The sequence below is a fragment of the Stenella coeruleoalba genome (genome assembly GCF_951394435.1).
Source record: "Stenella coeruleoalba genome assembly, chromosome: 11".
Taxonomy (NCBI): Eukaryota; Metazoa; Chordata; class Mammalia; order Artiodactyla; family Delphinidae; genus Stenella; species Stenella coeruleoalba.
The window spans coordinates 60,457,788-60,471,042 of NC_137157.1; the positions used below are offsets into that span (position 1 = coordinate 60,457,788).

Consider the following 13,255-nt stretch of genomic DNA (forward strand, 5'->3'; position numbering starts at 1 on the left):
GACTCCTCACTCCCAATGCAGGGTGCCCAGGTTCGATCCCTGATGGGGGAACTAGATCCCGCATGCATGCTGTGACTAAGAGTCTGCATGAGGCAACTAAAGATCCCGCATGCGGCAGCAAAGATATGCCACAACTAAGACCCGGTGCAGCCAAAATTAATTAATTAAATGGTCCACATAAAAAAAAAAAAAAGAACTACGATAAAACTGAAAAAAAAAAGTGCTGACCAATGTGAATTTGAGTCACATAATTCAATCCCTCACTTGAATCCCTGATGTTTACAAAGAGACAGTACGGGACAGTGAAAAGAGCTTTCAACTTGAGTTTGGACAGAGGAGCCAGGTTCTAGTCCCAGCTGAATTTATTATTAATCTGTGAAATGGGGTAGTAACATCTAGCCTCGCTCCCTGCCAGGGATTCTGCCAGCCTCAACTAGAACAGATATGAAATGCTTTCCAAAGGCCCAATGAGGCTTCGCAGCCGTTAAAAGGCGTGTTTTATATATAATGACATATGAAGATGCCAGAGATACATGAATGCTTGTTATAGTCTTCCTATGGATTTCAATCGTTTTAAAAAGAGAAAACCAAGATATACTTTTATGTAAAAAACAAGATATACTTTTATGTAAAAAACAAACAAGTTGCAACATGAAAGCTATGATTCATTTTTATTAAAAAGCATTCTATGCACTAGACTATAAACATTTAACAGTGGTATGATGAGCAGGCTTAAGGGAGCCTATCATTTTTTACATTTTATATTTCTATATGTATTTATATTTGTAATATATTTATACATCAATATAAATATATGTATTTTAACATTATATACACATGTATTTACATTCACATATTTATATTAAATATATATTTCTGTATTTGCATTTGACTCTTTTACAATGAACCCATATTACTTTATTGTTAAAAATAATTATTGGGCTTCCCTGGTGGCGCAGTGGTTGAGAGTCCACCTGCCGATGCAGGGGACACGGGTTCGTGCCCCGGTCCGGGAAGATCCCACATGCCGCGGAGCGGCTGGGCCCGTGAGCCATGGCCGCTGAGCCTGCGCGTCTGGAGCCTGTGCTCCACAACGGGAGAGGCCGCAACAGTGAGAGACCCGCGTATCGCAAAAAAAAAAAAATTATTAAAGCAAATGTGACATATTTTTATAACATTAGGTCTGATCCCAAGCATGACAAACTTTTGTTTGTCTAATAATTCTATTCTGTGGTTCTGTGGGGAAGTGGTGGCAAAAAATAATAAAAGCAACAAGGAGAACCACAGGATTGGGGTTAGGGAAAGTGTGTTGGGGAGTGGAACCTAGACCCAGCCAAAGGGTCATGGCTATTCACTGGGGGTAGCCATTCCCCTCCCTGAGCAGGGACTGAATTTCCAGGAAGAGGTCATTCTCCAGCCTCAGAACGCAGTACTGTCCTCATGACCCAGTCCTCCTGCCTTCTTGTCCATTGGCTCCTGGTTCCTTGGGCTGTTTCTGTTCTCCTCAGGATCACTTAAATGCTCCAAATAAAATAATTATATATCCAGCTGGATGGAAAGTCAGAAAATCAGGAGCCTCTCTTAGTGAAAGATGGTGGTGTGTATCAAGTCTGACACCAAGCTGACCTTCCCACTTGAGGAAGAGGAAATGAGTTCAAGTGGAACACACTGACACCCTCCTCAGCTGCTCACATACCCCAAAGAAGAAGGCTTCTCAGATAGCTTGATCCTGCTCTCTGGGCCGGGACCAAGGATAAACACTGCTGGGAATCACCCAACCACTGGGATGGGTTGGAAAGTCCTACACCCCATTACAGTCCCATCCACTCATTCTCACACCCAAATCTGGCTAGGCTCAGCTGGATTGAAAAAGTTAAACAATAAAATATGAAAGCAAACACTTATATAGTACTTACACTGGGGGCCAACTGCTGCTCTAAGTGCTTAATTTAATCCTCACATGAGCCCTAGGAGTAGAAACTACACCATCATCCCCATTTTATAGATGAGGAAACTGAGGCACAAAGTTGAACCCAGGCAGTCAGGCTCTGACTCCATGCTCTTCACCAGTTCCCTCTGCTGCCTCTCAGCAAGGCATCACAAGCGGCGTTTTGCAGGCAGCATGCGCCTGGTGAAGCAATCCCTCATTTGCCCCATATGGGTAAATATCCAAAGGTGGGCCAGGTGGCCACGGCTAAGTGCTCCCACACTCTTGCCCTTCTCCAGGGACAGGGCTCAGGAGGAGGGAAGAGGGCTAGAGGGGGAAAGGCAGGTAGGTGAAGACCCAGGGGACAGAGTCAGTACATGCCATATAGAAGGGGTACTGCGCAGACAGCAGGAGGCAAGGTTTGGCCTTGGCTTTGCCATCCACTTGCTACATGCCCTTTAAGTGGGTTTTCCTCTTGGGTAAAAAATTTCACCAGCACCTAGCAATACAGTGCATGGCATATAGTAGGTGCTCAATAAAAATATGTTTAAGGCTGACTGGACAATCTCTAAGATGCCTGTGAGCTCTTCACACCCGATGAGTCTTGACAAGAAGAACCCTCCCCACTCTATCTGCTACCAGCTCCTTTGAAGAAAGCTCAGCAGGGACAAAGCTAAGGGAAACTCATTAGTCTGTCTCCTCTACCCCCCCATTTCCCTATCACTTAGGAATATGGGGCCCCCTCATGCTTCCATCAGTAAACAATTACTGTCATCCAAAACAACAAATCATTAACTAGGCTCTGGATTCTAGTCTAATAGATTTCCCAAATGGGCGGCTCTTGAAAAGCCACGTGTGAGCTAGCCTGTCTCCTCTCCAGACATTTACTGAGCACAGCCACGGGCCAAGCCCCCACTTGTGTGTATATATGGGGGAGGCAAGGGCAAATAGGACACAATTTCCTCCTGTCTTCAAGGAGATCATACTGTGGTAGAGAGAGACGGAAAGTCTACAAATAACTAAAGTACATCGAGGTCCAGCTCCACAGGGCAGAAAGGGGAAGTGGAGTTACTGCAGCAGACTCTGTTTTAGCCTCAAGATGGGGGAAGGAAAAGATACCTGTTTTTTCATACTTAACCTCAACTTCTATTCCCTGCAGGCTGGGTGGGGGAACGTGTTTTTTCCCTTGTCTGACTAGGGAGCTGAGACCACCACTCTTCCCTCCCCCTTGGCCTCACCCTGCAGGAGCACATCCACCCCACATTCCTCCTACACCAGGTGATACTATCTCGCCACACAGGTTTGGACCTGCAGCTCTTGGAAAGTCTTGCGTCTTCCTGTCTGGGAAGTAGTCTAGGACCCACGGAAAGGTCATCAACCTCTTTTCCAGACAGGTAGGTCCCTCATGCCCACCTCAAGCACATTCCAGGACACACCCTTGGGCCTACCCTCCCTCCATCCCCACCCTTCTTAACTGCTGGCTCTGCTTCCCCTGAGAAGCCCAGGTTTGGGTGGGAGGAGAAAAGGCAGATACAATCGGAGGTGAGGCAGGGAGGGGCTCACAGAACTGGTGTTCCCACTGGTACTGTTTCCTGCCCTGATGGCTCCCTCACCCTCACTCACTCTGGGTGGGGAAGAGTCAGGTACAGACAAGATCCCAGTCCCTCATCCATTCACTGCTCTCTCTCCCTGGCAGCCCTTCACTTGGGTTTCATGCAAGGATACAGGAGCTGGTGGACCCCGGTGATGCTGGACAAATGGTGCCTCTACAGCCGCAGAGGCAGAAGGCAGACAGCACACATGTGCTGAGCTGCAAGCTTGTTCCTGAAGGAAGGCTCCGGATTTGCCCCAAGGGGTGGTCACAGACGCAGCTCAAGCCCCTGGAATCTTTGCTCAGAGGCATGGACATCCACCCCATATGCTCCAGAGACTGCCTCACCCTGCATGTGGAGCAAGGTGTTTGCTTGGCAACCGGGGAGGGTGCCTGACCCCAGAGTAACAAGATATAGAGGATCTAGGGGCCTCAGGCATTTCCCACCCATTTCTGTTGAGAGGCAATTCCACAGCTCTCAGTTTAAGCTGGAGGCAGTCTTAGGCTCTTTTTTTCTTTTTTTCTTTTTTTTTTGCGGTACGCGGGCCTCTCACTGTTGTGGCCTCTCCCGTTGCGGAGCACAGGCTCCAGATGCGCAGGCTCAGCGGCCATGGCTCACGGGCCGAGCTGCTCTGTGGCATGTGAGATCTTCCCAGACCGGGGCACGAACCCGTGTCCCCTGCATCGGCAGGCGGACTCTCAACCACTGCGCCACCAGGGAAGCCCTGGAGGCAGTCTTAGAGAGGCTAGAACTACAAACCTTCTGCTGGTAACCCCACCTCTCACCTCACAACCTCCAGCTGCCGTCTCACCAGAACTACTGAGGTGGGTACAGGTGAGGATGAGTAAATCAAATCGATGATCAATTAAAAGTGTTTATTTTTAAGTAGAAAGGGGGAAGAGAGTGACACAGACGCAACTTTTGGCATCTTCTTTCCGGGCCATCACCCCCATGTGCTTCCCAACCCAAAGCACTGGCAGGAGGGGCCCCAGGACAGGATGAGGGGCCAGACAGTCGCAAAGTCACAGAGAGATCTGTACAGCCCTGGAGAGGTGGGATTCAAGGGTCCATCCCAGCTCCCTCGTCCTGGAACAGGATTAGAGCTCAGGGGCATAGGGCTCCCCGGTGGGTGAGGGCACCCGCAGCTCAGCGTCATGCCTGACCACGGTGAAGAGCCCCACCACCGCCAGCAAAGCCATCACCATAACGGCGGAGCAGATGCTGAACATGTTCCGAGTGCCCGTTTTGCGATCGCTGTCATGGAGGACCAGAAGCCCCAAGCAGGCCAGTAAGTGCAGGGGCACCCGGAACCAGTTGAGGACACCAGCTTGCTCTGTCTCAGGGATCACTTTTCTCCGCAGGAAGCCCATGCTGGGAAAGTACAGCCCACAGGCTAACTCGATAAGGAGGAAGGCTATAAAGGACTCCACTGGACTTTCCTGGCCTGGGCTGGTAGAGAAGGTCAACATGAAGAGGGAGAAGACGACGATGAGGACAGCGAGGGAGACTAGGTGCATGGGCTGAAGGTGGTACCTCTTGGAGGTAGCGATGCGGTACAGAGAAGAGCCGAGCAGGCTGGCTGCCATGAAGCTGGAGAAGATGATGCCCAGCGGGGCCCCATGTGGGTCCAGCACAGGCGTCCAGAGGAAGACAAAGATGAAGATGACACTCTCAAACAGGGCCTGAATGGTGCCTAGCAGCAGCACACGACGGTCCGACAGGAGACAGCGCAGACCCCCAGCACAGGTCCTGGGGAAGGCACGCTGCCGACCGTAGTTCTCTCCCCAGTTACGGAGGGCCAAGGCCCCAGCCAGAGCCAAGAGAGGGATGGCAGCCACAAAGGGTGCCACAGGCCCCAGGCCCATCCAGCAGGCCACGGCCTCAGCTGCCACACCTGCCACTACAGCCAGCACGTGATTCCAGAAGGCAGCTCGGGCAAAGGTAGCCGGGATCCACTCTGCGGGGAAGTCATGCCGTTCCACATGCTCGTGGATGTACCAGGCCTCAAAGGCCGAGAAGAGCAGGGCTGTGGACAGCCCACCAAGTGCTCGGCCCACCAGCAGCACAAAGTAGTCCTGAGAGAGTTTGGTTAAGCAGCAGAGAGAGTAAGTGAGGGAGAAGAGGACACAAGACTTCTTGCGACCCAGCCAATCCACAAGGGAGGAGGCCACCAGTCCAAAGAGGACTGTGGAGGCAAGGCCGCAGACATAGAGGATGGCGATTTGTCCCTCCAGGAAGTGGTAATGTTGATAGAGTTTATAGAGGTAGGGGGCCTGGAGCCAGTCAGCCGCCAGGGCCAGGAAGTAGACCTGATAGAAGTCCAGTTGAAACCGAAGGAAGGAGGGATTGCTGCAGGCTCTTCCAGAGGGCTTAGCCCGGCATCTTGACAGCTCCAACCCCAGGCAGGAGGCCAGGAGGACCACAAAGGCAAGGTAGGCAGTCACCAGCATGGCCGGCCCCCGGAAGACCTAGGGAGAGAAAGGGGCTTCAGAGTCACATCCATTGCCCGGATAGCGCCGTCAAGGAGCTGCGTGTCTAAGCAGAAGGCAGCTCCACCCAACCCCCACTGCCACCTGCACTTCCCCACCCCTCAACTCCACTCCCCCGGAGCTCAGACCAGAAGGACCAGCTGGGTGGGTGGCAGGAGTGGCCCACCAGAGCGGTCTCCAAGGACACTGTGCGGCAGGGAAGGGGTGGGAGAGGGGAGAAGATTGAGCATTCGCCCCATCCTTGCCTGGTATAGCAGAGAGGGAGTTCCTTCACTAATCCCAGCCCTGCAGTTAAGGGGCTGCTGCCCTCTCCCACAGTAGCTTATGCATACAATACTTCCTTCTGTTACCTCCCATCCTCTTTGGGGAGCCCGTTTTTGCCCTCAATGTCTCGTCATCTGTCCCGGGCATCCCCACCGCCCGCGCGGGCCTCTCGAGTTGCTTCTGGGTCACGCGCGTGCATCTCAGATTCTCCCTCCTCCAGGTCAGGGCACCCCCCCCCCCCACACACACACAATGCGCCCCCTAGTCCCTGCCCAGCGCCGCCACATCCGCTCGCGCCTCGCCCAGACACCATTTCACCTGCTGCCCCGGTCTGCGGGGACGCTCCGGACACGCCCGGCTCCAGGCCGCCCGGCCGCCCTGCCCGCCCTGCCCGCTCTGCCCGCTCTACCTCCGGCTCGGGTTCCCCCAGCGCGCCCGCCCCTCACAGCCTGCTTCCGGGAGCCTGGGAGCCCTCTGGCCGCAGCCATGATGGGTCCCGTCACGTGACGGGGGCGCGGCGCTCAAACCCCGCCCCTACTCCGCCCTCTTGCCCCAACCGGGGCGCTGAGCTCCGGACGCCTGCTGGGGCTCAACGGGAGGCGGTGGTGGTCGCTGCTCCGGGTTTGGCCCTGTCCGCTGCCCTCCCGTGACACCCGCTCCTTCGACTCCTGGATACCTACGGGGCCACGTGGAAGTAAAGACAGTTTCTGTCTCTTCGTCCGTGCCCTGGGTTAGGGAGCGCAGCTGTGTCTGGGAAAATGCCAGCAGTACCGCAGAGCTGGCGCTCGAGCTTCTTGAGGAACATCGCCGCCCCAAGCCGAGACAGGCTCCTCGCTTCCCTCCTCTCCCAGAGTAGTGACCTCCAGGCCAGAAGTCAGTATGGCCCAGACACCTGAGGGAGGCAGTGTGGTGTAAAGGACTTGGACTTTGGTTTGCAGACGGCCAAGGCTCAAATCCCAGCCCTGTGGCCTCGGGCAAGCCATATGACTTCTCAGTGTCCCAGTTTCTTGGTCGGCAGTCATAGGAGGGCAGCGCCCAAAGAAAAAAGGCTGAAGTTCAGTGGCAGTTAAGGGTTAAGAATTTCAGCCTTGGAGCCGGATGCCCACCCTCTGCCACTTACCAGCTGTGTTACTTTGGAAAGATTATTTAAACTCTTTCCAGCCTAGTATTATCTCCTCAAAACCCTCCAATGGCTTCCCATCTCACAAAGCATAAAATCCAAAATCACTATAATGGCCTACAAAACCCTCTGTCCCCTGTTCCACTGCTACATCTCTGACCTTATCTCCTACCATTCTCCTTCCTACGCCTCCTCCATCTATACTGTCTACCACCAGGGCCTTTGCACACTGTGCCCTGTAAAGTTCTGGTTCTTCTCCCAGATATCCACATGGTTCCCTCCCTCAGCCCCTGCAGTTCTGTCTTCAAGTGTCACCTTATCAGAGAGGCCTTGCTTGGCCAACCTGTTTGAAAAAACACCACCACCTCTGCCACAGTAATCTACCTGCTTCCTTACCAACTCTCTAGTCTCCTTTGCTGCATTTTCTCCATAGCACTTAACACCATCTGGCACACTATATATTTTGCTTATTTACTATTTCTTCTCCCTACAGATTTTCATCTGTTTTGTTCACTTGTATTCCCAGTACTTAAAATGGTTAATGGTACATAAAAACATTCAATAAATATTTGATGAATAAATGAAGGAATAAGTTAATACGTGTAAACTACTCTAAAAAATGCTGGTCTTTATTGGCTGGTAACACTTATCAAACAGTTATTATGTACCTAAGTTCTGTCTTAAGTCCTGGGCCAACTGCTGTAGATGAATTGTTTAACTGTCACAACAACCCTTTAGGTAGTTACTATGATTATCCTTCAGAATTGGAAAGGTTAAGTAACATGACTAGAGTCACATGGTAAGAGGTAGAGTCAGAACTGGGACCCAGATCTTTCCAGTTCCACACTCATGATTTCTAAGAAGATTAAATGGGTTCACCCACCTGCACAGGTGATAAGCAAATGTTGGTTTTCTTTTTTAAAAAATTTTATTTATTTATTTATTTTTGGCTGTGTTGGGTCTTCGTTTCTGTGCGTGGACTTTCTGTAGTTGCAGCAAGCGGGGGCCACCCTTCATCGCGGTGCGCAGGCCTCTCACTGTCGCGGCCTCTCTTGTTGCACAGCACAAGTTCCAGACGCGCAGGCTCAGCAGTTGTGGCTCATGGGCCTAGTTGCTCCACGGCACGTGGGATCCTCCCAGACCAGGGCTCGAACCAGTGTCCCCTGCATTGGCAGGCAGATTCTCAACCACTGCGCCACCAGGGCAGGCCCTGTTGGTTTTTCTTTATACTAAAGTTTGGAGGGTAGAGGGTGGGAAGATCTGGAATTATAACTTGAGAAATACTTTCTTATGATAAAGTAAACAGCTGAGATTTATATCCTACAAGTTCCAAGTTGCCTTTATCCCTAACTGGCAAACTTCTAGAGAGTAGAAAAGGTATTGGTTCCCATGCATTTGTCTAGAAACACGAAGACTCAAAAATCATCATTTCCCAAGGTCATTCAGTGAGTGAGGGCATAAGGGATCGAAATGGCCTTCTATTCTGATCCTGGACTGAAACCCCTTGAACTCCTGACACCCAGTCTCTCAGTTCCTGGTGGTCTTTTCTTTGAGGGAGGAGGTCATCCTGAATGAAGGCAGGGAGTGGGACAGGATGGCCTTACGTGCTTTGTCTTCTGTTTTCCAGGATGGAGGCCAGTGCTCTCCATTATTGAGTTGCATTTTACTCAGAAGCACCTGACAAAGAGAGACTTTAAGGAAGATTACATTATTTTGGATTACTTTTATTGTAGGACCTATTCAAAATATGTTAACTCTTTAAGGTTCCCCTGGCCCCTCGAAGCTGTGAAGCACAGCTGGGAAATGTGCCAGCTGAGCAGCAGGGGACTGAAGGGGATAAAGGACAGCCTGGGAGTGCAATTCCATCTCTAGGACACACTCCTAGTAGAGGGCAAGGAGGGCTGGGGTCTCTGTGTGGGGAGTCACAGGGGAAGTCTGGCTTTCAGGGCAGGTGGGGAGGATGCTCTGGGAATTACTAGGAACCATGCTTACCAGAGGAGCATCATTTAAAACCTCTGTTATGAAAATGTTCAAACATACATAAAGGTAGAGAGCATAGTTCTATGAAACCCTATATACTTAATTCAACAATATTGATTTTTGTACCTTTGTTTCTTCTCCTCCTTTCTTTCTTTTTTCGTTTGCCAAAATACTTAAAATTAAATACATCACTTCACTCCATACTCAGTGTGCATCTGAAATACGGACCTTTTCCTACATAACCTCAAAGCCATTTTCACATTTAACAAAATCAACACAGATTCCTTGGCATTGTAAGTACTCAGTTCATAATTAAATGTTTCCAGCAGTCTAAAAATGTCTCTTTACAATTGGGTGGTCCCAATCAGGAACCAAACAAGGTCTCCCCACCACCACCACCAGCCATTGACTAGTTGAAGAAATCCAGTCAGATCTCCTTTAGAATGTCCCACGTTCTGGATATGTTTTCTCACTTCCTTGTTTTGTCATTTAATATGTTCCTCCACCCCCCATGTTTCTCATTAAATGGAGGTTAGCTCTAGAGGTTTGATTAGAATCATGTTCAGTTTTTTTGTTTGTTTCTTTGTTTGGCAAGAGTCCTTCACAGGTGGTGCTGAGTGCTTCAGATTGCATCACATCAGGAGGTACACGGCATGTGGTTGTGCCATTTTTAGCGATGCTAAGATTCATCAGTGGGGTCAGGTAGTGACAGCCTTATTCCTCCATTGTAAAGTTCTCCATCAACCACCATCCTTGGTTTCATCCATTGACGATTCTTGCTTTGATCAATTATTTCATTAAGGGGTTGCAAAATGGTGATTTTTCTAATTCCATATTCCTTCTACATTAGCTGGAGTTCTTCTGTAAGTAAGAAGTTTTCTCCACCACTTAGAGTTATTTGGCCACCCTGAAATATAAGTTACACAGGACAGGCAGCATAAATGCATAATTCTTTTTCTTTCTGGTTGCCAATTTTCAGAATATGAAGTTGAGAGAAAAACTTCATTTTTTAAAAGTTTTGGGCTTAGAGCTGAGTAGGGATGGATGGCCTGGACAGTGGGCAGGGGAAGAAGGGTCTATTCTGGTAGCTCTGTCCAGCCCTCACTCATTCCAGGGCATGGGGTGTTTGGGGGACAGCTGGACAATGGAGGACTTGGTGTCCTGGCCCTTGGGCAGCAATGAGATGGGCATGACATAGGCCTGGTGTGCAGGCAGCTGCAGGACCCAGAGAGAGAGAAAGAGAGAGAGAAAACCAGATTTTGGGGAGGCAGAAAGAGAGGTAGGAATTGAAAAACAGCTGGACCCAGAAGACAGGAACAAAGACAGAAAGGGAAATAGAAATGGAAGAGATCGAGAATGACTTGCACCCAGAAGCAGAATAGGACAAAGGAGAGAGGCAGGAGGTGAATCAAAAGACCAAGGAAGAGGAACTTCCCTGGTACCGCAGTGGTCCCAATGCAGGGGACGTGGGTTTGATCCCTAGTCCAGGAAGATCCCACATGCGGTGTAGCAACTAAGCCCATGTGCTGAAACTACTGAGCCTGCGCTCTAAAGCCTGAGCTCAACTATTGAGCCTGAGCTCTAGAGCCCGAGCCACAACTACTGACGCCCCTGTGCCTAGAGCCCACGCACTGCAACGAAGAGTAGCCCCCGCTCTCCACAACTAGAGAAAGCCCACAACGAAGACCCAACGCAACCAAAAAAAAATTTATTTAAAAAAAAAAAAGGAAGAAAACAAGATTTTAAATTGGATGGGGAAAGGGAGGGACGAGTAGGGGAAACAGATGTAGAGATACAAATTAGGTGAAGGCAGAAAGTCCAGGTGATAGAAACAAGGAAACAGAAATGGAGAGAGTGGTGTAGAAAGCTAGAAGGAAAGATAAGCAGAAGGATAAACAGAGATAGAAAGGAAAGAACAAAGGGTTCCAGAGAAGGAGGTTGAGAAAGAGAAGATTGAAACAGACCAGCGTCAGAGAACTTGGGGAATGTGGAGGGGTGCTTAGGGGCTCTCAGCTTAAGATCCAGTCCCACGCAGATGCCAAGGTCTATCACTTCCAGCTTCCTCTTGGTGGCTTCTCCAAACCCCCAGCCCCAGCCCCACCCGCAGGGACAGGGGACTTATGACTAGCTATGTGTGGATGGGATCATTGGGACCCTGAGTCAAGGGTTCCCAGCTTCCATCATCCCCCTGCCAGATGAGCATGGATGTAACAGATGGGATTATTGCTGGAAGATTGAGGTCATGCGGCTGGGCGAGCACTCAGAGATTTGAGAGATAAGACATCCAGGTAGAGAGCGCCAGGTTCCTAGAAGCAAAGGACCATGAAGGATGTCATGATATCCAAGGGGAGGGAGGAACCAAGAATTCTCTGCTCAGCCTCTTCTTCTGGTCCAAGAGCCGTCGACCTTCCTTACCAGGCTCATGATGAGAGGTAAGGGATTCAGAGATTCTCGGGTCATTTAGGGATATGGGTGGAGGTCCACAGGGCAAGAAAAGTGGTCCCTGGACAAAGGATCCCCTGTCGCCTCTAGAGGAAGAATCCATCTCATCCACGCAAACTGCAGAGAAGCTGAGCCAGGAAGGGTCTCCAGGGGAGGGTGACCAGAGGGGAAAATGGCCAACTTGCTCACCTTCAGGGGCTGTGGGAGAGGCTCTGAGAAGAACACTTTCCATTCCAGAAGTTGCGGAAGAGGAGGTTCTGGACCCAGTGAGAGCACGCCCAGAGCATGCCTAGAGCATGCCTAGCTTCAAAGCAGACGTCCCGGGACTGAGGAGGAGGCCGGGGGATCTCAGCAACCAGCCTCCTCTCCCTGCCTGCGTGAGGGGTCCAGCTGATCCTTCTCCGTCCTCCAGAGCGTCTGCCTCCTCCCTGAGGAAGCAGCTGCAGAAGTGCCCTGGAAGATTGGCAATCTCTCAAGGGGCAACAGCCCAGCTAGACTATCAGACAGTGTCGAGAGGTGCGGTGTCCCCTGAAGCAGCAGCTGCAGCGGCCGGCGGAGCCTGGAGGTCCCCGGGCAGCCCCCCGGCCACGGCCACAGCTGTCACTGCAGCCCAAGCAGGAGCTGGAACAGGCGGCTTGACCCCTGGAGCAAGGGTACATGGGGCAGGGAGAGGGGTGGCAGCAGGTCAAATGCGGAGCAGAGCAGGGGCTGCAGGAACTGAGGGGACAAGTCAAGGGCGGACAGGCAGGGCAGGGAGGGCAGGGGCAGGTACAGGGTGGGCCAGGGAGGCCGGGACAGGAGGGGCAGGGAGCTGCGTAATAGGGATAGGTAGTGCAGGAGCAGGTGGGAGGGGGACAGCCAGGGCAGGGGCAGGCACAGGGAGAGGGGGGGCAGGACAGACAAGGCGAGGCAGCTGGTGGGCCGTGCCCGGAGGGTGGAGGGGGATGTTGGTGGCTGGCCTTCTTGTTCCGAGGCCCCAAACGTAGGCCCAGAGAGAAGTCCATTCAGCTGCAGGAGCGGCCAGGCTGGGGGGTTGGGTGAAGGGGAGGGCAGGGGTGGGGTCAGAGGGGGGACAGTGGGGAGCAGGGGTGTGGGCAGGATTAAACTTAAGCCACTGCTGAGCCTCTCTGAGCCTGCAGCAGCTCAGACTTCCCCAGCTAGCCCTCCGCTTCCCGGCCTGCCTGCTCCCCTCCCCTCCACTGAGAACCTACCAAGGGCACCAGACCAGAGCACATCCTCCAAATAGCATGTGCACTTTCATGCCTCCAGTCCTTTGTTTCCACTCTTCCTTCTGCTCCCAGTGCCCTTTCTCTTTTCTCCACCTGGCGAGGTCCCATCATCTCTGAAGTCTTCCCCTTTATTCAATCAGAAAGTATTTCTTGGGGACTTCCCTGGTGGCACAGTGGTTAAGAATCCGCCTGCCAATGCAGGGGACACGGGT

At 51.5% G+C, this 13,255-nt stretch overlaps 2 protein-coding genes across 2 annotated transcripts; both read right to left on the bottom strand.

Annotated features, from left to right (window-relative positions):
- Nucleotides 1-3,265: 3,265 nt before the first annotated feature.
- Nucleotides 3,266-6,671, bottom strand: MFSD5 (major facilitator superfamily domain containing 5). Its single transcript, XM_079937754.1, has 2 exons — nucleotides 6,591-6,671; nucleotides 3,266-5,987 (listed from the first exon to the last, which is right to left on the bottom strand). Exon 2 carries the CDS (start codon nucleotides 5,967-5,969, stop codon nucleotides 4,617-4,619), a length of 1,353 nt encoding a protein of 450 aa, XP_079793880.1. The 5' UTR covers nucleotides 5,970-5,987; nucleotides 6,591-6,671; the 3' UTR covers nucleotides 3,266-4,616.
- Nucleotides 6,672-9,341: 2,670 nt separating this feature from the next.
- Nucleotides 9,342-12,818, bottom strand: LOC307194818 (uncharacterized protein; the record flags this gene model as incomplete). Its single annotated transcript, XM_079938171.1, has 2 exons — nucleotides 9,342-10,279; nucleotides 12,004-12,818. The coding sequence occupies one exon, from the start codon at nucleotides 12,816-12,818 to the stop codon at nucleotides 12,306-12,308; it is 513 nt and encodes a 170-aa protein (XP_079794297.1). The 3' UTR covers nucleotides 9,342-10,279; nucleotides 12,004-12,305.
- Nucleotides 12,819-13,255: the final 437 nt, after the last annotated feature.